The sequence below is a fragment of the Cyprinodon tularosa genome, unplaced genomic scaffold (assembly GCF_016077235.1).
Source record: "Cyprinodon tularosa strain WSP-4 unplaced genomic scaffold, ASM1607723v1 ctg732, whole genome shotgun sequence".
Taxonomy (NCBI): domain Eukaryota; kingdom Metazoa; phylum Chordata; class Actinopteri; order Cyprinodontiformes; family Cyprinodontidae; genus Cyprinodon; species Cyprinodon tularosa.
In genome coordinates this window covers 405001-429427 of record NW_024039488.1, presented here as the reverse complement: position 1 = coordinate 429427, position 24427 = coordinate 405001, and the positions used below count along the sequence as shown (strand labels likewise).

The window sequence follows — 24427 nt, the reverse complement described above, 5'->3', positions numbered from 1 at the left end:
TTTGTCTTTATAGTCTTCGTCATTTTCTTAATATGGGCATCAAATTTCAGTTTTGAAACTAAAACTACCCCCAGATACTTAATTTTAACAGCTGGCTTTATTTCATGTTGATTATTAATTATTTTGAGTTAATTGTTTATATTTTTCTTAAGGGAGAAACACATGGAGACAGTCTTGGTGTAATTCAGAGTTACGCAGTTATTTTGGAACCACTCTGATAAGATGCACAACTGTCTGTTTAACAGATCAGAGGCCAAAACACCTTTTTTATATTTAGATAACCCGTCACTGGATGTCGGTACGTTACTGTAGCTGTTTAACTATTTCTTATCTTACCTTTATCTTTTTATTTCTTTTTTTCTTTTTTGAACTCTTCTCAAAAATGGAATAAAGTTGTGCGTCTCCTTTGTTCTCCTCAGGGTATCACCACAGCCTCCCTTCATCTCCTTACTCCTCCACAACAGGACCCCGGGGTCAGAGGTTACCAGCGTCAGGAAGAATGTCCTCAGAGTACCTGAATCAGAGCAGCTCCTCCAAAGTTCTTTTGCTCATGTGCAATACGAGCGGATCAGGACAGCAAGCTGTCAGGTAAGCTGGGAGGGAAAATTATTTACATTATTCTGGACTGGATTCCACAAATGATTTAAATAATGCTGGTTAGTATTTATATCATTGATTGATTGTTCACACATACGGTAGCAGCCAATCAAAATGGCCCTTCCCAATCACACGCCAGCCGAATGGCAGCCAAATCCCCTCCAACTTCCAACTTTCACTCTTACTCCACCCTTTCACCGAATTACAGACCAGGAGACGACGCTTCTCTTTAGATCTTAATGTCCACAAATCATGACAGAATATTTTAGTACAAAGATAGATTTTTAAAAAAGAATTGTAGAAGATCAGCCAAGGACTTTATTATCCTGCTGCCTGCAGTTTGGATTACGTCTGTGAAAAATGCTAACATCTAATTCCAGCCGCAGAAACAGTAGCAGAAAACCGTGAAGAGGCGCCTGGGCCAGTGGCGGTATGTGGGGGTGAAATCGAACGGAAAGCCACCCGTAGAAATTAGTGTTTTTTCGCCATTTTTTGGCCCTGATACCTGATACCTGGCTGTGGAGTATCGGCCGATACCATCTGTTTTAAACTGATGTGTGTGTATATATGAAGAACTGCATCCTACTTGGATGTAGAATAATCACCATCATGGCTTCATGTCAAGCTGCTGCCTTCCTTTGTGAAGCAGGAAAAAGACTAAAACAAAGTGAATCCAGCAGAACTTTTTATTGCCTACCTGGAATGGGTGACAATAGTTGAAGAAACTTTTGGCTCTCAAAATGGTATCAGTGCCCTATTGGTTGGTACTCACTGATACCGATATCACCATTACAGTTCTGGATCGGGGCCCCGCCTGATACTGGTATCCACTAGTGGAAATACTGCAGTTGCAAAATTTGTATTTTTTTCAAATTAGCATTATATCAACTAGAGGTGTAAATAATAATCGTTTTGTATCGATGCATCGATCCAACAGCCGACGATCCGATGCATCGACACGTCCGCAAGAGAATCGATTCATGTTTTTTTTTTCTCCGGTCTATTTTTATCCATTTGCTCCTGGGCGTAATTCTCCTCCCGTGCTGCGGTGGCGCTAAACCTATTTTGCCCTCCTACCTCGCTTCCTGGTTATACTCTTACAGCAGTGTGTTGCAGTGAGCTTGATGCAGACATTTTTATATTATGCTCACTATTGAAGCATGGTCTGTGCTACACGCTGTGGGTCTAGATACGGCCGAGGCGGCGAGGAAGTGGGGGCGAGTTTAGTCCGACGACGGAGGGACATGAGGGCCAAAAAGAGCGGAGATCCAGGTGGAAAAAGGGTCCCAGCGTTCTCGCGCACCTCGCTCTTCTAGCGGGTCAAACTTCACGAGTTGTTTTCGGAGCGTCTGTGGAGGGGGCGGGACGTCTGGAGCCGAGGTATTGCATTGCACTCATTGCACCGATTATGTGCAGTATTTTTTGATGCAACTTTTCTACTTCTGTTATTTGCTGTTGTTTCTAAAAAAAATGCATAACGATATTACAGCTTTTATTGATTTATTTCAAACTTGAAACTTTGTTTAGCCTGTAAGGTGTAAAAAAAAAAAAAAAAAAAAAATTAATCGATTAATCGAATCGTATCGTGGTGTATTCTTGAGTATCGAAAATAATTGAATGTTGGATTAGGAAATCGATACTGAATCGAATCGCCATGCTGGATGGGATTTACTAGCCTGGGTGCCATTCCGAACTTAGTCCCGCCCACAAGGTTTGAGGTCGGGAAGTTCGGTCTGGCATTGCTCAACAGTAGCGCGAGTATGATCGCCCACTCTCTGGCGATCCAATCAAATTGTCAGGGCGGGCTTTATACGATGATGGACAGATGATCAACAGTAACGTAATCAACCACGTGACCAAAGCGCGCTTGGTTGACAACAACAATGGCTGCCGCTGGAGAGTTGAGGTGAGTAGATTCTGCTATTAGGTCTGTTCTAGAAGATATCGACAGCAAATTAATTTTAAAAGAGGAACAGAGAAACGCGATCAAGGCTCATCTTATTCTAGGCGTGCAACTGCACGCTTTGATTTTTGTTGACAACAACTATGCGTCGCTTAACATACGTCACGCACTCCGTTGCTCTTATTGGTTGTAGGTCTATCCAATTGAGTGCAGAGGCATTTTTTTTCCTGGTTCGTTCGAAACACGCCCCATAATCACAGCTCTATGGAGCAGCATCAGACTCATTCTGACTAGAATTGAGTAGGACTACGTCAGGCTAGGGATTTACACCCCTAATATCAACATAGTTTTAACGCACATTTGTAATGGAAATGCAGCTAACTTTAACGCTAATTAAAGTTTTCCTTCATTTTTTTTCCCCGTCACGATTTATCCCAAGTGGGGTCTTCAGGGGTGGTGGTGCCTACCTTCACCCATCAATGGGCGAGAGGCTGGGTCCATCCTGGACAGGTTTCCAGTCTATCACAGGGCAACACAGAGACAAACAACCATTCACACTCATCTAAGGATGATTTAGAGAAGCCAATTAACCTAAGAGTCATGTTTTTGGACTGTGGGAGGAAGCTGGAGTACCCGGAGAGAACCCACGCATGCTCAGGGAGAACAAGCAGCTCGACGCTTTTTTTACAATTCAAATTTTCAGAAGCAGGGACGTTGCCATGACAACATACCTTTGCATTAGGAAGGTTAGTTGAGAATATTTCTGTTTTGGTCCAGTATATTTGCTGTCTGTGAATCTTTTAGAAGAGGAATCGGTGTTTTCACAGCAGTGTTAGCAGCAATCCTTCACCAATTGCAGGAAATTAAGACAAGCGCTGCAGTTTTCATCAAATTACTGCTTAATTTATAGCCAACTCGGCACGGATCAATGATGTGTGACCTACTACCAGCAGATGGAAAACCAGATGTATTTGTTTCTAGTTTCTCACACCATCTGCTCCTTTGAGGCGCAATGATATTGCTTTCGAATGTGTGAACATGAATGCAGTATTCACATGTGGGTAGTGTTTTAGACAAGAACAGATTGCAGGTGTTTGGAAAAAGCCAGATAATATCAGGATCTGACATTTGAAATCTCATCTGCTCTCCAATCACCTCCTTTATGCTTGACTTGTTTTCAGGTGTGCCGCTGAATTGTTTGATTAAACGTCCTTCTCAGAATTTGCAAAGTAATAAACATTCTGAACAGTTTTTCTCCTTCAAAGATTTCACTTTGAGCTTTTTAATTCTGATTCTATTCAGTGTATTTCTATAGCTCCAATTCCCATCATGTCATCTCAGGTCACTTTCCAGTTCACCAGATCATCCAGTCAGATTGATTCAAAGTTTTCTATCTAAGGAAAACCAGCTGATTGCATCGACTCATTGACTCTTCAGCAATCCCTCACACTATGCATGCTTGTAGCGACAGTGGAGAGGAAAAACTCCCTTTGAACAGGAAGAAACCTCCAGCAGAACCAGGCTCAGTGTGAGCGGCCATCTGCTGAGGCCCACTGGGGTTCAAGGAGACAGAAGCAGACATAGAAAAAGAAGCATAGATACAAAAGCAACTGTCAACCAGCTCCACAGGCGGCCCCGTCCAGGAAACACACAGCCAGGCAGACGAGCTCCGAGCCAGCTCCCATGTCAGAGGACGAAGAGAGCACATCCAGTTAGTCACAGTCAGAGAAACAGGACTACACTGGAAAACAGGCCAAGCTCCAACATCTAGAAACAAAGGTGTTGATGGCAGCAGCACAGCTGATATTTCTCTCCAGGATGGAGTCACAGCCAAACAGGAACAGACCAGATGAAGCTACTATGAGAAAAAGCAGAGAGAGCAGAACGTTAGAGATTGAACTAACAGATTCTGCAGAGTGGGAGAATAGAGATAGAATGAAGCAGAATGATGAAAAAGGGGTCCCTATGTCCTCCAGCAGTCTAAGCCTATAGCAGCAGAACTATAGAGATAGATCAGGATAACCTGAGCCACTCTAACTAGAAGCTTTATCAAAAAGGAAAGTTTTAAGCCTAGCCTTAAAAGTAGATTTAGCACACAGGAAAACTGGACATCATTCTATTTAGTCCCTTCAATTTTAACTTCCTCTCTTCTGAATAAAAGGGCAGAATCAGACAAGGCGAGTGATATACCAAACTATTCTTTTTGTTTCTTTTTTTTTAAAGCTAGCCTATTTATACAGAAACCAACCAAACAGACGCTCCATGGCTGTTCTCCTTCTGCGTAATCACTCCTAAGCAGCTGTAGACTTTTTTGTACTTGAAATATCTCTGCCTGCGGTTTATAATAGTTTGTCATAGTTAGATTGTGATGTGATCTTTAGGGTCAGGAGATGAAATGATCTATGAAGAGCTTATGATTCCCTTAGATTTAGAAAACTGAAGGTTTCATGGTCTCAGAATATTAGAGGAATATTTTTTATTTAAATCTGATAAAAATCAGACTCATTCATTCAATTTGATGTTTGAAAGCCAAGTCATTTTGCAGCCACGCTTTTAGGCTGTTAAATAAAAAGAAACCCTGCTAATTTTTGGTTAAAAGATGCTTAGAAATGCATGCACATTAGATTATTTGTTAATTAATACAAATGAAAAAACAAAAAAACTAATTTAGACTTTTATTCCTCTCAGATTCGGGCCTCCTTTCCTCATGCTTGAAGACAGGAGCATCTCATGGGAGCAACTCCAGCAGAGCATCCTCAGCCAGCAGTATTACCTCATGGTGAACGGATCCCAGGCTCAGGTATTTACTCCTCCATCACCGATCAGCGTCCACCATTCACTGACGTCTGACTGTGACCCCTGGAGGCTTAATAATGAAATAGTTTGTGCATTTTAGTCTTTTAGATGTTTTTCTTTATTATTTTTTAATAATTTAATTTATTCATAATCAATTTCTTAATTGTCAACTACAATTTACGTTGTAATCGAGATTTCAGTTTCAGTGCAATCCATTAATCGCATACATTGGGATGCGGGGGAATAATCGAGGCCATGCGTGCCGCAGAACGCTGCCTTTGGAGCGTTCTTATGGCTGCCAAGCGTCCCCAGGTTCTCTTTAGCGCTGCGTTTATCTCTGTGGAAAGATAGGAGCAACATTGGAGAGGGGGGGGGGGGGGGGGGGGGGGGGAAGCATATTTCCCAGTTTATCCTGACAGGATGCAGCGAGCGTGCACATCAAAGATATTATTCCATCTCACCTTTGAGTTCAACCACCGCAGCCAGCCTTTGTTCAATCTAGGGCTGCAACTAACGATTATTTAAAAAAATTTTTCGATTAATCGATGAATCGGCCAAAAAATATTTTTTATATTAACCTCTTTATTCCAAAATAAACATTTTATTCAGAACAAACAAGCACACAAGTACAGGTTGCTCATTAACTGTACTGGTGCAATATGAAAAATAAATGTTTGTGTTAAAACTACGCAAACTTACATGAGAAATGTAGCTGTACATCCACAAAATATAGGCTACTTTGTTTCATAAAGCGCAAAAAAAGACATTTTTGTTTTTAAAAGCCCCTAAGGGGTTCAAACAATAGGCCCCCCCATTTCAACAAATTAGTTTTTTTAGACTAGAAGAGTTCTGCCTTTTAAGACAGGAAAGTATAGCAGTTAAAGTTGCTACTTGAGAAAATACTGAACCATAGAGATAAAAATAGCCCTGTGATTCAAATTATAAATTGTATTTGGAATAAAAATGAGAGAACTAGGGGTGCTAAAAAACACATCCTCCAAAGACAGATATTTACATGGGAATGTGGCATATAATCAATTGACATATTACTGATCTTGCTGGATTTTATTCTGCTTTACTTCCATAAATTGCAGGATCTTCTTTACTTTATCTTTGCCAGAAGATTTAAACTTTTAAAGCCTTGCCCTCATAATTTGCAAGTTAATTTATTTATAAAGGCTATTTTAATTATTGTGATCAATTTGCGCCATCAATCTTGGCGCATGCGCGCTTCATTTGCAGTCTGGACGCTGAAGGTAACATCCTGCTGCTCTGACTGCAGCGCTGAGAGGGACTCCTGCGGGAGAACGGGGTTGGGATGGGGGAGGCGCCCCACGGCAGCAGCTGCCGCTGGAGGACAGGATTAGGAACGATACATGCTTTCCCGTAAGAGCCGCCAGTGACACCGTAAAAAGTCGCCAGATTTGTCGCTAGTCGCTTTTTTGAAAAATAGTCGCTGGAGGGGTCTGAAAAGTCGCTAAATATAGCGACAAAGTCGCTGAGTTGGCAACACTGCGCAACTGCGGCGCTGGCTCGCTCTGCCGTAATTTTTTTTCTTCCCCCGTTTCAGTCAAGTGGCAGTGATGACGGCGGCGGCGGATGACGCATTAATCGCGCGACACAACTAATCGATGATGAAATTCGTTGCCAACGCTTTTAAAAGTCGATTTTTATCGATTTTATCGATTCGTTGTTGCAGCCCTAGTTCAATCCCACCCTGCATACGGCTCAGCTTACGGTCCCTCATTCTCTGCCTCTGTGAGCGCTTTAACTGCTGCCGGCAGCCTGATCAGTGTCCTAAATGTCGCCGACATCCTCTGTAATTTTAGATACATCGGGTATCCTCCAAATCCAAACAGAGGAGAAAATCTGAGTATCGTAAATCCAAACATCTCCGACATCCTGCACTGACAGCATTCTAAAACACACCATCCTCCCAGCCTTCCAGGAGTCCATGGTGTATCTCATGAAATTTGTCCCGGCAGGACAGGACGGCTCCCCTCTTCCCTTTCTTCCAGTTGAGAAAATTTGATCAATTGCATTTAGAGACCAGCTGAGCAGATCCACTGTTTGAGTTAGGGTGATATGAAGAGAGAGCTGAGAAAGACGAGTCACAGCAAAGCAGGGACGGAGCAGGGAAATTGAAACTCCTTCAAGAGTAGGGTTGTCACGATACTAAACTTTTCAACTCGATACCGATACTAAGGAAAATATTCGATACTCGATACCATTTTCGATACCACAAGGATAAAAACAAAGACTCCAAAATTCAACAGAAATGTTTTCATTAATAAATAAAATACAATAAATAAATACAATAAAGGTTGTATGCTGTGCACAATATTAAGCAAGCTTGATAAAAAACTTATAAAATGAAGTGTTCCTTCCTTGGCTATGCTTTGCGCACATAAAAATGACACTAGCCAAATCGGCTAAGAAACAAAAATAATTCTCGGCAGCTGCACCTCTTACAGAAAAAAATGTCTGAAACTGAAAAGTGCGTAGAAATATTCAATCACACAGTGTTCAGAAAGTGCATTTTCCTCTAATCTGCACTTTAGATGAATGACTGTTTAGGTGCCACTTTATCGACACTTTCAAAAACCAGTATTGTATCCGGATACAACGTTTCAGTATCGATACTTTTTTTGAGTATCGATACTTTTGACAACCCTACTCAAGAGTCTGAACAGGAAAATATAATAACGGATGTGTCTGCATTATATGTGAAAGAAAATAAGACTCAGTTTTTCTTTCTGCGGGGCGACGGTGGCGTCGGATGTAGGAGTTTGCCCTGAATTCGAAGGGTTGACGTTTCAAGCCCCGACTCTGACTTTCGGTGTTGTTGTGTCCTTGGGCAAGACACTTCACCTGCATTGTCTACTGATGGTGGTCAGAGGGCCCGGTGGCGCCAGTGTACGGCAGCCTCGCTTCTGTCAGTGAGCCCCAGGGCAGCTGTGGCTACAATGTAGCTTGCCACCATCAGTGTGTGAGTGAATGAATGTAGTGTAAAGCCCTTTGGTCAAGTCTCCTGACTTAAATAAAGGCGCTATATAAGTACAGGCCATTTACCATTCTTTTTTTTTTATGTATATTTGCTCAATAAGGGCACAAAGAAGAACCCCCCCCCCCTTTGTTCATCAGTTAATAGTCATCATAACCTGCTGGTTGACTGTAAAATTATTCTGCCACCTGCAGGGACGGGCTTTGAACTTTCAGAGCAAGTAGATGTTAGTATTTCAATCAAGGGCGTAGGTTTGATTTCATCTTTGGTAGGGACACTATTGGTCACTATTGGTCCTATGCGAAATGATGCATGCTCAATTTTTATGCTTGACATGAAAATTAGGGTGTATTTTGTTTAAAGAGAAAAGCAGCATTTCTTGCTACATTTGTAAAAATGTATAAGCGCTACACACACTAGATGCTGTTCATCAATGTTTGAAGCATCATCGGCTCTGATGAATCTGGAATTATGACTTTGAAAAGGTTTGCATTTGAAATTACTAGGGATGCACGATATTGGGATTTTGGCCGATATCCGATATGCCGATATTTTAAAACTCATGTAGCCGATAACCGATACCGATGTTAAAGCTGGACAAAAATAAGTAGTCATTGAAAATAGCAGTTTTGTTATCCATTTCTGACACTTTGAAAAATAATATACTCAAATATATTTCCATATGCTGATATCAAATAGATTTTTAAAAACGCGGTATCGATCTATTTTACTTTCAAAATCTGGTGAAATTTCATCGTTCTGTTACAAACTCTCGTGATATTTTGCAAATTCTTGTGAGATTTTGTTAGTAAAATAGATCGATACCGCGTCAATATATCAACATATAAAAATATGGCAACATTTGGTGAATTTTCGGGGGATTTCGTAGCATAACGATGACATATAGCAATATTTCATTAGTAAAAGAGATTGATATGGTGTTTTTAAATGGCAATATATCAGCATATGAAGATATTGGGATATTTTAATGGATCAATATTTTTTCCCTCGTCTTTAGAAGTTTTTAAGTCTGTAAAAAAGAAGTTTTTGAGGAAGAAGAAGAAGTATTAATATTTTTTTTTTTAGACTTTAGAAACTCAGAAGCTGATCAAATATCGGGTTAAATATCGGTGGGGTGGCCGATGTCCGATATTTAGTTTTGGGGCCGATTATATCGTGCATCCCTAGAAATTACCAGCAACTAATACTGAAAGTAAATCTGTCCCTATTTAACAAAATATAGTCTAAATATGTCTGTTATATGTGGATTTATCCTGTTTTTTCTTTTGAAGATATACAATTGTGCAGCGGTAAAACCCACTCTTATCTTTTAAATATTCTCTCTGTATCAAGCAAAATATGAGATTAAAGGGACACTAAGTACATTTCTTGTATAGTTACTCTATTTACCCATATCTTGTATTTTTATCTTGGGCTGAAACAATTCATCGAAATAATCGATTATTCAATTCAATTCAATTCAATTCAGTTTATTTATATAGCGCCAAATTCACAACACATGTCATCTCAAGCACTTTACAGTTCAATTATTGAAATGTCAACAAATTTAGTAATCAATTAATCGTTAACCGGAGTATAGAGACTCTAAAACGTGTCTTTAGCTCACAGAGCGACTCACTTAGAGCAGGAATTATACCAAAATTTTAAAAACATATAAACAAAAGTGTTTTCGTCTGTCAATATTCTCCATCCAGAACCCCTCTACTGCTGCAACAACGCTGTATTGTAAATTATAAACATGTTATTCACATCTAATTATTGGTAGGGACATGTCCCTCTGGTCCCTATGCAAACCTATGCCCATAAATTCAATGTCAACACAGCCTGTTTGCATATACAGAAAGATCCCGTTCTCTTCTTTTCAATGATAGAAGCATGAACCTTTAAAATTTAACCCATGAGCTGAACCTCCACAAACACAGCGGCCATTTTATCGAGAGATACACAAAACTCAAAAATGTCATGTTTTTACATTAAAGTTGTTCCAAGTGGAAAACTGTAACATTTCTAAGTTTGGTGTCTTTCTACTCAAAACAGGCAGAAAAAAGATAATCCGTTATAATTATGGCTCCAAACGTGGTATTAAATTCACAAAGCCATGAATACTGCAGGATAACTCTCATCTACAGGAAATAAAACACATTTTGCTATTTTCACTCAAAATCCAAAAATGCTAAAAACATAGCTTACATTGTTAAAGCTGTAGTCGCTCTATAAATAAAATCCTCACTTACCGAATATTTTGATTGTTTAGTTAGAATATTTTTGCTACTTTAATTTATTCCAGTTACTCCGTTCACTAAGTGAAACACATTAAATAAATGAATTACACACAAACTGATATTTTAAGCCTTTATTTTTGTTAATTATGATCATTTTCTTCCTGCATCCAATGGAAACAGTTTTTAATTAGAATATGATTTCAACCAGAAAGAAAACATACATAGAAAATATAGAAAGATATATTAATAAAAGGTTTGGCTGCAACAGTTGAAAGGTTGAGATTTTAAAAAGGTACTTTGAACATAAAAAAAACAAATTTAAATAAATATTGTGATTTATTAGATGAGACTGTTTTTTTTTTTTTACTTTATTACAGATAAATAGTTATGCTGAACTCAAAAAGGCCTTTCAGTAAATACACCACCTTTTAAAGGCAAATAAACAGGTTACCATGGTGCCAAGAAGAGGCATTTCTACAACAAATAAATATTCAACCTGACCAAAACATTTTTACTTTTTTTTTCTTAGTTCAGCTTTTTTTTTTTTATTAAGATTAAATTAATATCTGTAATTTTCTGATTATTTTACTTCACTTTTTAAGGAGACAAAGAAAAGTTTATCTTAAATCAGTGTTTTGCTGCCACCTAGTGGACTTCCTGCAGTTGTATCTTAATGGAGTTGGATAGAATAAACAAATAATAATAATAATAATAATAATAGTCATCTGATTGAAAAAAAAAATAGCCTAAAAAACGACCAGATTCCATAAAAACATTACAAATTATTTAATCTTTTAAAGGTTATTTTTTTTCTTGCCAGGCAGGAAATATTGGGAATATGGTTTAACATTTATGCTCCTTTCCTTTTCTTTACATGATGTTTAGCACCTCCAAGTGGTTGATCTAGCAAATTACAAGCCGTTGCCTTTAAATGCAGACAGAAACTTTTACATCCCCTTTATTTTGGAACCATGATGTATTGAAAAAGACAAAGGAAATTATCTTAAATAATTTAATGAATTGACATGTTAAATTCTGACGTACATTCAGGCAGTTAACCCATGTGATCCAAAGCTGCTGCTGTTCGCTATTAGAAGTTTGGTAGTTATTTGCTTTAATAACCAGCGGTGTCAAAGTTCGCAAATTTGTTACTTAAGTAAAAGTATAGATGCTGCAGTTTAAAAACACTCTGGTAAAAGTTGAAGTATCAACTTGACCTCTTTACTCAAGTAAAAGAGAAAAAGTATGTTCTCCAAAAACTACTTAAGGTATAAAAGTATAAAGTAACCTTTAAAAAACAGCCAGGTGCCACTATATGAATTAAAAGCTCAATTTTATGACTATTTCTATAAATTCTCTGAGATAGGACCAAGGATGAGGGAGGTGTTGCTGGTCTCCGTCTCCCGATACGCTCTCGCCTGTGTCCGACCTTTCAGACATTTCAACATCTTTTTCTGAATCCCACATTGTAGCATGGCATAGACAATTCACCTTAGCAGTTTGAAGAACACCTGCTTGCTTCTGATGATTTCCTTTAGCTAACCAATGAGTGTTTGCGTTCTATAATACAGTGCAGCTAGTATGTTTTTTTTCATGGCGCGAAAAACAGACACCACGGAAGAGGACTTTGAGGGTTTTAGTGCGCAGGAGGAAGAAGCAAGTGATTAATGACTTTTCCTGGTCGGCTGCAATGTTCTGTGCGTTACATGCAGCGTGATTTGCGTTACCGACACATACGTATATTTAAATGTGTTATAGGTAGTTAAAAAAAAAAAAAAAAAGCATTCATAATATGTACCGTATTAGTTTGTTTTATCATACGGATTAAATCAAAAGTTTAAAAAAATGCTCACGTGTAATATCTTTATTTGTAAATATCTCATACAACGTGGGAAACCTGCGGTTTGAAATCCGGTGCGGCTTATAAAAGTACAAAATTGATCTTCTTTCTAAAATTAGAGCGTGCGGCTTGTAATCAGGTGCACTCTATAGTCCGGAATTTACGGTATATATAGGTATGTATATATATTAGGGTTGGAACGGTTCACAAAATCCACGGTTCGGTTCACGGTTTCCAGGTCACTGTTTTCGGTTCGGTATATGTTGATTGTTACACTGAAAAATAAAAAAAAATTATAAAAATTATAAAAATGAATGAAAAAATGTTTTTTAATGAAATTAATGAAAAAATCCCCAAAAATGAATGAATTGTAATTATTTTTAATGATCCGCGGAAACCCTGGATCATTTCCGCATGTTTTGCTGCTTTGAATTTAATCATCTGGTGCATGCCCTCTACCATCTCCAAGGAACTCAGAGCGGACGAAGCCACAGTGGAGGCTGTAGGCTTTGCTTTGTGCAGCCGGTCTGGAGCGCAGCGCTGACGGAGTATGAGGGATTTCGGGGTTAGCATGACATGTTGGTCATGTTGCTGTTAGCATAAACAAAACGTGTTGCACAATGCTTGCACACTGTTGCACTTTTATCCTCAGCTTTCTTTCTGCCGTCATCGTAGGTCACTCTAAATGCAAAGTGGTCCCATACAGCAGACCTATAAAGTGCTGCTGGCGCGTCTTCCAACTCCTGTTCTTTCCCACTCGCCATACCCACACAATTCTCCACAACAACTGATTTTTTTCTGCTACACCCGGCTACGCTGCTTCGCTTCTTCTTCTTCTTCTTGTTTCCTACTGGTGGTTGGCTTTGGTCGCAGTACCGCCACCTTCTGCTCTGGAGTGTAAACGCTTCGCCTATGAGAAAAAGGAGCAGCGCTTGAACCGAACGAAACACACGTGAACCGAACCGAGACAGTCGAACCGAACGGTTCGGACGGTTTTCATAAACCGTTCCACCCCTAATATATATATATTCATATGTAAAGCTAACAGAGATGGCAAAAGTACTCACTTTCCGTACTTGAGTGAAAGTACAGATACTTGTGTTAAAAAATACTCTGGTAAAAGTGGAAGTACTGATTAAACTTCTTTACTCAAGTAAAAGTAACAAAGTACAGGCTTGTAAATTTACTTAAAGTATAAAAGTAAAAGTAGAAACCACTTTTTTCATGCCGTTGCCTACATTTTAAATGGATATCTGCCAATAGGACTAGATCTCCGTTGTGTTCATTTTCAATCATCTCGTCGTCCATGCTACTATGCTAACGCCACCGCCACCAAGCTGCAATGATTTGCCGCCAATGAATACCGCCGAATCTGTCGATTCATCTTGTAGCGGTGCGTCAAATGCAACGTAGATTCCCATCCAATTAGATTGAATTTGGTATTGATGACGTGAAAAATAATAACGGTAACTCCATTGAAATGATTCAAAACTAAAGTAATGAGCCAATTTTTTAAAATGTAAGGAGTAGAAAGTACAGATATTTGTGTAAAAATGTAAGGAGTAGAAGTAAAAAGTCACCATAAAAATAAGTAGTAAAGTAAAGTAAAAATATCAGAAAAATCTACTTGAGTACAGTAACGAGTATTTGTACTTCGTTATTTCCCATCTCTGAAAACTAAATCCAAGTAAAGTGATACGTAGGGTGCAAAAAATAATGCTTAAATGTCAATTACGGGGGGGGGGGCTGAATCACTTGAGGGAGGCGTTATAGAGGTTGATGACCACAGGTAGGAATGATTTCCTGTGGCGCTCTGTGGTGCATCTGGGTAGGAGGAGTCTTCTGCTGAAGGAGCTCGTCTGCTGGACCAGTGTGTCATGGAGAGGATGTGAGTCATTGTCTAAGATGGACTGAAACCTGGACAGCATCCTCCTCTCTGCCACGGTGGTCAGAGTGTCCAGCTGCTCCCCCACAACATCACCGTCCCTCCTGATCAGTTTGTTCAGTCTGTTGTTGTCAGCGACCCTCAGCCCACTGCCCCAGCATGTGACAGCAAAGAAGAGCGTGCTAGCAACAACTAACTCATCTCTATAATTTCCAACACTTGCTTGCAAAATGGCAGCTATTGTAGCAAAAATGTTGTCTATGTGTGTAAAACTCAATGCTGCTAAAACTCTGTAAATTCATAACCTTTCTGCGTCCTTTGATGGTTCCAGTAGGCGTGCTCTATCAATAGCTATAATAGACCCGTCTCTTTTTGTAACTGCATCGGCTCTTTACTTATATATAGTTGGTTTTAGGGAAATAAATCTGAAGAAAGTCACTGGGAGACATGTACATGAACACTTAACACTTTGAAATAACACATGGTTGAACTTCTGCACAATTAGTCATTAGTGTGGAGTATGGTTTCAGCGCTCCATTATAGCTGAGCAAACAAGGCCATACTCATTCAGATGCATAGAAGTACGGCTCTCGTTAACAAACTAATTAAGTTCTCTTTATGCTTGAACGCAGCTCCTGTTCTTACTCCAAGACTGAGCACATTAGCCAGATTTTTTTCTTCTTTTAACCATTCATGTCTTAGCAGCAGTAGTTCTGGTTTTTATTCATGGATGAAAACACTTTCCCCATCTAGTCTTTTCTCCATAAGTATTTAATTATGGTCAGTTTTCTTTATTTTTGCTCTACATGAATGAGTTTAACAACTGAAAAAGATGAATGCGACGCTTTTATATGCAGATACTGGGAACTCTGATAATGGCATTATGTCCAATTAGTCACTGCATGGTGTTTCATCTTACTTAAACAAACTTTATTGAAATTTTGTACAGCACTCATGACATTTTCATTTCTTATAGTGCTGCAGAGATCAAATGTAAACATTGTGGGAGAGAAAAAAACAAGGTGCAAAAAACTGGGCTCCTGCTTGCTTAGAAAATTGATTATTAAAGTGGTTATTGAGTAGTTGGAAGAGTAACCGAGAGGAATCTCAAGGAGCTGGCCATACAAAAGGTGAAAAACAAGCGTGTGTGAAAAGAAAAATAAATCAACCATCAACCCCCACCACATGGAGCCTTTATAGGGAGAGACCGCTTCAGAGTCTGTATTTTACTACAAGTAGGACAGAATCGAGCTCTATTTAAATAGAGCTATCCTGCTGAGATAGGGTCCTTTTTTATTTAGGTGCTCTGTGGTGGTGGACATTTGTTTTGGTCTGTGGCGTCCAGCTGTTTGACTAAATGTCTGTGTTGGTTTTTATTAGAGATTCCAAAAAAAGTAAAAAAAAAAAAAACAATCCACTGGACTTTGTTTTCTAAGCGTGAAGACGTTTCGCTTCCCATCCAGGAAGCTTTAATTCAAGATTTCAGGAATGGCGTTGAGTTTGAGTTTAGTTAGAGACATAGACAGGTATGGGGCATTGCAGGCGAACAAAGAAGCCAAACGACCCCCATTCCAAAGGTTTGGGACCCGTTCGTCCGTTACAATTTGCATGTTTTCTAAACAAAAACAAGGCTACTAATATTTTAGTAGCATATTCATTCAATTAGGTGTGGATTGCCATGGCGTTACAAGGCAATTATGTAGGTTCTCTTTGTATTTTTTTTATATCAAAACCCTGTGAATTTAATCTGCTTTGACCTCTGAGCAACAGTAATCAAACAAATTGAAGAAAGAAAGCAAAACTGGCAAATTGGAAAGAAGAAAGTTTTTGTTCTTGCTTTTTGGAGCAATGAAGATTTTATTGATCTATGTTTAATGCATAATTCACAAACCTTGGATGTCATAAAATCATTCCTTTATTAAACATTTTGTTAGCTTGTCTGTCTGCTATATTAATTTGATGTGTTGAACAGCTTTTGTGAGACACTTTTGTATAAAGTAGGGCATTAATTCCCGAATTCATTCTATACTCCGCTATTGTAGCATCTAGGATAGAGCTGTCAGTCTGGTACAAAATCTGTTTTTTATTCGAAATTGTAAAGGTTAGCTTTTTTTGCAACATAAAGCTGACTAAACTAGATTAAAACCTGTTTAAGTTTTAGTTGACTAAAACCGACTAAAACTAATAACATCCTTAAGACTAAGAATAAATCTTAGATGTCCGTCAAAAACAGCACTGTTTTGAAGGCCAACTCTGTATTTTTATGCCACTAGAAAGTACTTTTATGTGTTTTCCATTTTTGTTTTCATCCTGCAAAGCACCGTGAGCTGCCTATATGTGCTTTATTAATAGCTGGTATTAATAAATGGCATTAGGTCTGCTTCACTGATTATTACCCTGCCGTAGACTAATTGACAAACATGCGAGCCAAATCGTGGGTTAAAGTGATGATCGCTATCATCATGTGTGAAAGCTTCAAAGGTGTAATGCTTAAGGGTGCGTTTGATTTAGGAAGCCCTTCTTAGCGTGAAACATTATAACAGGCAAGAGAGAGAGAGGAGAGAGGAGGCGGAGAAAAAAAATGCAACTTCTCTTCATAAAGGCTGTAGCTGTTTTGTAGAGATCAGGTAGAGAGGTGGGGGGTAAGGCTGATGAAAAACCCTGTGGAGTGTGACTCTCTGCTGGATATTCACCACTACGACTTCAAAGCTTCCTCTGAAGTAAGCAAACTGCTGATAAAAAAAAAATATAAAAAACAGACACCCAATGAGAAAGGAATCTTTAGCTGTTAGCTTGGCTGTAAACACAAACATTTGCTTTAAAGATAAAGGGCAACATTCAGGAACAGGATAAATGTCCAAACCCCTAAACCTCCCATGTTGCAGCCGGTCTCTGATGTGTTTGGGAGATTGATGGTGGTAAACCATCAGAGTTCCAGACGTTTACCTGCACTGTAAAAAGATCTAAAGCGGCTCATTTCATCATTATTTACGGTGGCCCTGAAGTGCAAACTGCAACTACAAATCTAAAAGCGCAACTACATTAAGGAAAACAAAACTACCTAAAGCAAAGCGCAACTACATTAAGGAAATCGCAACTACATAAAGCAAAGCGCAACTACATTAAGGAAATCGCAACTACAAATCTAAAAGCGCAACTACATTAAGGAAAACACAATTACATTAACCTACCGGAAAAGGTAGGTACTAGTGGGAAACATGAGACATCGCTGATTGGACGACGGCACCGTTTGACCCTTGAACCGGAAGTCATTCTGCCTGCTGCGGCTTTTGAAAACATGGATATTGTTGGCGCCCCAAACATGGCTGCCGTTATCCAGGAATATTTTGAATCAGGACATACGTACAGAATCAGAATCAGAATCAGGTTTATTGCCATTGTTAGTGAAGAAGTTCACAACTAGGAATTTTTTGTGGTACAGTCGTGCAACATGAAACATATATGAAATAGTAAATAAAATTATAAAAATCTCTAAAAACACTAGGGTATAAGGTATGAAAACAATATACTAATATATACACTTAAGATAAAAATATGGATACGAGGTGATACTGGATATGCTCAAGACTAATCGCGAAATTTCAGTTAGTTTGCGTACACTGAAGACACACTTAAAAGAAGCTGGACTGTTCAGACGACGCAACTTCTGGTTCAAGGGTCAAACTGCGCCGTCGTCCAATCAGCGATGTCTCACGTTTCCCTCTGGTACCTACCTTTTACGGTAGGTTAATGTAGTTGTGTTTTTCCTCAATGTAGTAGCGCTTTGCTTTATGTAGTTTTGTTTTTCTTAACAACAAACAAACGTTCTTCTTTGTGATCCAAACACCTCAAACTTGGATTCATCCGTCCACGACATTTTTTTCCAGTCTTCCTCTGTCCAATGTCTGTGTTCTTTTGCCCATCTTAATCTTTTTCTTTTATTGGCCAGTCTCAGATTTGGCTTTTTCTTTGCCTCTCTGCCCTGAAGCCCAGAATCCCGCAGCCGCCTCTTCACTGTAGATGTTGACACTGGTGTTTTGCGGGTACTATTTAATGAAGATGCCAGTTGGGGACCTGTGAGGCGTCTGTTTCTCAAACTAGAGACTCTAATGTACTTATCTTCTTGCTCAGTTGTGCAACGTGGCCTCCCACTTCTTTTTCTGCTCTGGTTAGAGCCTTATGTGCTGTCCTCTGAAGGGAGTAGTACACACCGTTGTAGGAAATCTTCAATTTCTTAGCAATTTCTCACATGGAATAGCCTTCATTTCTAAGAACAAGAATAGACTGTAGAGTTTCAGATGAAAGTTCTCTTTTTCTGGCCATTTTGAGCATTTAATTGACCCCACAGATGTGATGCTCCAGAAACTCAATCTGCTCAAAGGAAGATCAGTTTTGTAGCTTCTGTAACGAGCTAAACTGTTTTCAGATGTGTGAACATGATTGCACAAGGGTTTTCTAATCATCAATTAGCCTTCTGAGCCAATGAGCAAACACATTGTACTATTAGAACACTGGAGTGATAGTTGCTGGAAATGGGCCTCTATACACCTACAGTATGTAGTTATTGCACCAAAAACCAGACATTTGCAGCTAGAATAGTCATTTACCACATTAGCAATGTATAGAGTGTATTTCTTTAAAGTTAAGACTAGTTTAAAGTTCATCTTCATTGAAAAGTACAGAGATGTTCCTTCAAAAATAAGGACATTTCAATGGGACCCCAAACTTTTGAACGGTAGCGTAGATCACAGCATCTACAGCTTTGTCAGTTCTGGAGTTAATAAAAGAAGTTAGCAGATCCAAAGGATTTTCACACTTGTACTTTGCTTCTGGTGTCCCCTAGGGTAGAGTCCTGCAACAGGTCGGGTACACGTGGCTCCCCGACGGGTCACCCGCTAAAATGCTCTTTTGCAGGTGAAAAATACATAAATAAAAATAAACGGGTCGGGGTCGGGCGGATATTTTTTTAGTGCGGGCGGGTAGTTGGTGATTTTTTTTTTATGCGTTTGTGTTGTTATGGACATCAGAAATGTTATGTTAATCAGGCATTAGCTGGGGGTCACCCTTGTTGCAGCTTAAAGCCCTGCCGGTGTAGGTACCAGATTGACTCGGGCTGCCTGATTGACTTGGGGGCCTGCGCCTTTTGATGACGTCACAATACATAATTGTTTTATCATTTGCACAATTGCGCAACACATTTTGATTGGTCTGGACAGCTTACTAAAGTAATTATAGCGGGGTGTAGGTTTTATTCGAAAGCGGGATTGCGGTTTGTAAACGGACAATTTCACGAAGAAATTCTCCATGGTCCCTGCGCCTTCCGATGACGTCACCGAATTCGCCATGGGCCTTGCGCCTCCCGATGACGTAACATTATGGCAACGCCACTCAAACAAACTACATTGAGCCCGCGGTCTGCATTTGTAACGAGAATAAATTCAGGAGAATGAAGCTAAAGGGATACAAAAAATAAACTTGTAATATTACAAAAACCAAAATACTACGAATACAAAGTATATTCAGAGATTAAAGTCCCTCTGATACTGTTTAGTGACGGGCGGAGTTGCCATATTATGACGTCATCAAAAGGCGCAGGCCCCCGAGTCAATCTGGTACCTACACCGGCAGTGTGAGCTTCCCTCCAAAAAGGCCACAGTCAGTGCATACACGTCTGCTGCAGTGTTAATGGCACTGCTCTGCATCGCCGCGTACTATAGCCTATTACTTGATGTGTTAACGGGTCGGGTTGCGGGTTAAAATTTAACGGGTCGGGTCGGGTTCAGATTTGAATTGAAGATATCCGCGGGTGACGGGTCGGGTCCGGTAGTCATCCTAACGGGTTCGGGCGGGTGCGGGTTGGTAAAACTCGATCCGTGCAGGACTCTACCCTAGGGGTCAGGATTGGAACCAATAGTTTTATTCTCTACATAAAATACGTATGTAAAGTTTTATGAAAATTCTATTTCTTTTTTTCTTTGTAGATGACAGATATTTTGTGTACAGGTGAGAGCTGATGTGACACATTGAACAATCGAATCTGATAAATATGTTTTTCTGATCTGTGTTCTACGGGCTAAATCTTGCTGGGAGATGATGCCCGTGATTGATTAGTCATGCCTTCTTAGGACTGAAGGGGGAGCTATTAGCCGCGATGTCTCATTCCTGCTGTGTCTGCCTGAATGGAAGCATCGTGTCTGATATTCTTATTTGTTTACCTTTAAAAACGTTTGCTGTTGTGTTTTGTCAGTTTTCCATCTTGAAGTTAAATGGTTTTGAGTAAATAATTTACTATTGATGAATGTGACTTGAGATACTGTATTAAGCTAGTTAGCACTGTTTTAAGCTAGTTAGATTAGCCTGTGATGACGTAGCACTAAGAGATTACTGTTGACGCTTTACTGTGTGTGTGTGTGTGTTCAGAGCATTCATTTAAGTTAAGAAGAGGTTAAAAACCTTTATTTGTGTATTCAGAGCATTCATTTAAGTTAAGAAGAGGTTAAAAACTTTAAGTGAGTCTGCTACAGTTGATTGTAAAAGTTAATTCCACTGAAAAATAGCATTTGGGCTTTTATATTTTCAGTTGTGATGGAAAAAAATAAGAAACAGCAAGGAAATATGGAAATGCAAAAAAAAAGAACTGTTTTATACCGACATTCATATTTGTTTATTTTATTGTAAATTTATTTTGACAGAGAATTTAAGCTGAATTTAAGTTTTGAAAATTCTTTTGGATTGTAAATACATTCCTGCTGTGTCTGCCTGAATGGAAGCATCGTGTCTGAGCTTCTTTCATTCTTTCAAACTGTTTTCAGTGTGCAGGCCGCAACACTGACAGCAGCTCATAGATGATTTCACACCCGAAAAGGACTTTGAAAAGCTCTCGCTCTAGCACGCTAGCTATAAAATAGCCAATCAGTTAGAACTAATTAGGCAAACGGCTTGCCATAGTTTTCTCTCATAGCTGTTGAAGTCCCTGTTGAGTCGCTCTTTGTCTGGTACCGTGCTCATGGACCTTAGCAGGAGCCTGGGACCCAAGCCTCTCCACCACGACATGGTGGCGACTCTTCGGAGAGGGACATTCACTCACACACTCACACCAGATATTTGAGGGGGAAACCAGCCAAGCATGAGGAGCTCTATCAATACCTGCCAGTCTTTATGCTAGGCTACAATGCTATCAGCACTGCTCCCCCATGCGGCCCTTTGAAACATTTAGGATGTTTCTAATTTACAGACTGATGACTCTTCATCACATGGAAAACCCACACATCCATCCATCCATCCATCCATCCATCCATCCATCCATCCATCCATCCATCCATCCATCCATCCATCCATCCATCCATCCATCCAATAAAACACTTTTTTTTTTTCTATTTTTTTTTTTTTTAACTGCTGGAAAAGATATAAATCATATAGAAGCAGCTTTTAGTCCTCCTGCTCCACTAATCTGGAATAAACGTAGTCACTGGGTAAGTAGAGGGGTAGGTGGCGGTAGAGCGTTAACAGCCCGATCCTGCGGAGGAGAATTTCAGTCTGAATAGACGTTTCTACGTTGCTTTATTCTATCTCTATTCTCCCACTCTGCAGAATCTGTTAGTTCAATCTCTACGTTCTGCTCTCTCTGCTTTTTCTCATAGTAGCTTCATCTGGTCTGTTCCTGTTTGGCTGTGACTCCATCCTGGAGAGAAATATCAGCTGTGCTGCTGCCATCAACACCTTTGTTTCTAGATGTTGGAGCTTGGCCTGTTTTCCAGTGTAGTCCTGTTTCTCTGACTGTGACTAACTGGATGTGCTCTCTTCATCCTCTGACATGGGAGCTGGCTCGGAGCTCGTCTGCCTGGCTGTGTGTTTCCTGGACGGGGCCGCCTGTGGAGCTGGTTGACAGTTGCCTTTTGTATCTATGCTTCTTTTTCTATGTCTGCTTCTGTCTCCTTGAACCCCAGTGGGCCTCAGCAGATGGCCGCTCACACTGAGCCTGGTTCTGCTGGAGGTTTCTTCCTGTTAAAAGGGAGTTTTTCCTCTCCACTGTCGCTACACGCATGCTTAGTGTGTAGGGGTGTGGGAAATAATCGTTTTGGCAATATATTGTGATATTCGGCTGCCCAATATAATATCGATCTTTCACTTCTTAGTATCGATAAAAAAAAAATGGTTACATAAGACATTGATGGGAAAATGGGCTACCTCTGCACCACCACTCTGGCAGAAAGCGCTGTGGAGCCCTTTAACTGTATTTGAGGCAGTCACAGTGGAAGAAAACCCCAAACAACATGGATATTAATACCCAATCAATATTTTCTGATGAAAATATACAGCACTTGCTGTTTTATCTCATCATTTGATTTTGATAGCTGGGGAAAATATGGCAATATATAGTGATACTGCAATATTGCGATAATATCGTATCGTAACCCAAGTATCGCGACATGTATCGAATCGCAACACTCATGCCAATACTCACCTCTATTAGTGTGAGGGATTGCATGTTGCATATTTCAATTGCGGATTAAAATGTCAGCTGTGCTGCTGCCATCAACACCTTTGTTTCTAGATGTTGGAGCTTGGCCTGTTTTCCAGGTTAGTCCTGTTTCTCTGACTTTGACTAACTGGATGTGCTCTCTTCATCCTCTGACATGGGAGCTGGCTCGGAGATTGTGAGGGATTGCTGAAGAGTCAATGAGTCGATGCAATCAGCTGGTTTTCCTTAGACGGACAACTTTGAATCAATCTGACTGGATGATCTGGTTGAATTGTTTCTATAAAATGACCTGAGATGTCATGGTGTGACGTTTTGACTGAGCGATTTAAACAGCATCTTTTTAAATAATCTTTTTGATCTTTTATACAATGATCTTATTTTAATGATTCACTTTTATTCTCTTTAGTTTTCCGTTGTCTCTTTGCCGCTACAGTCTTTCTTTTTCTTTCTGTTTTCCTCATGTTCAGCTCTTTGAATTGTCGGCCACTGAAATCTTCTGCATAGATCAACCTGCCTCGCTTAGAGTCTGTAGCTGAAGCTCTAATAGGGAGACGTCTTCTGATTGTTTCTGCTTTGGTGCCTGAGGCTGATATGATGCTGATGGATCTACTGGCAATATCCCAACAGATGGACTGGAATCCACTGGAATCCAAACAGGGTTTGGCTGTTGGAGTCTTTTTAAGGGGCTTCCATTGAGAAGGTCTGGTTCTTATGGTGACAAGGAAGCACGTCTCTGGGCACAATCATTGACGCACCAATACACTGAAGAATTAACCGGATAGGTGGGGGAAACCGGAGCACCCGGGGAAAACCCACGCAGACATGAGGAGAACCACGTCTCCACCACGCTGCCCTTTTTTTTTTTTTTTTTTGGGATGTTTGGATTAAAACATTTCCAAGGCCAATTCTTTCAGTATGGTGGTTCAGGATGTTTAGAGCTGATGGTGTCCAGTTCAGTCCCAGTATAATTAAACCCCGTTAAGGTCTCTCTGCGTCACTAAAAGGTTCTAGGCCCTTCCTTCTGAGGCGGACTTCTTTCTCTTGAATTGTTCTGGTTTCCTCAAACCCAGAGAGTGGCGAAACCTTTTCCAGGGGCTCTTTTTCCTTTTCTCTGGGATTTCCTCCTCGGTGAGTTGAAGGATGGAATCCTGACTGATTTCCTCGTCGGTGGATGTTTGTTTGAGGGCTGAGATCTCTTGCTGCAGTTGATCCCTTTCAGCTCTAAGTTGCTTGATCAGATCAAGGTCCTCCGCTGATTTCTTTAAAGAAGTTTCTGCCTCATCGTTGAGGAGCGTCTCCAAACGTTCCAGCTTTCTTTCCAGGTGAAGAACCTCCCTTTCCTTCTCAGAGACGATTTCCTGGTGGGAAACTCTCTCTTGTTCCAGCTCTCTCTGCTTCAGAGTCTCTGTTGCTTTGAATTCTTCTTGCAGGCCTGAGATTTTCTGAGCCATTTCCTGACGGAGAGCCTGGTTCTCTGCTGTCAGGCCGTTAATGACCTGAAGGTTGGACGCCAATGTCTGTGAATGGGCGTCTCTTTCTTCATCCAGCTCTTGTTTTAGTGTTTCTGTCTGTTCTCTCAGGGTCAGATTGTCCTGTTCGTACTTCCTGATAGCTTCCTCCTGTGAAGCCCTAATCCGGGCCACCTCCTCCTGGAAACCAGCTGCTGTGTCTTCAGGC

General features: G+C 40.0%; 1 protein-coding gene across 1 annotated transcript in view; it reads left to right on the top strand.

Annotated features, from left to right (window-relative positions):
• The window catches only part of usp43a (ubiquitin specific peptidase 43a), a 190538-nt gene that overhangs the window by 103419 nt on the left and 62692 nt on the right, over positions 1–24427 (top strand). The window contains exons 8-9 of the mRNA XM_038269632.1: positions 420–588; positions 5189–5300. Coding sequence (XP_038125560.1) covers positions 420–588; positions 5189–5300 — 281 coding nt within the window. The remainder of the gene's footprint in view (positions 1–419; positions 589–5188; positions 5301–24427) is intronic.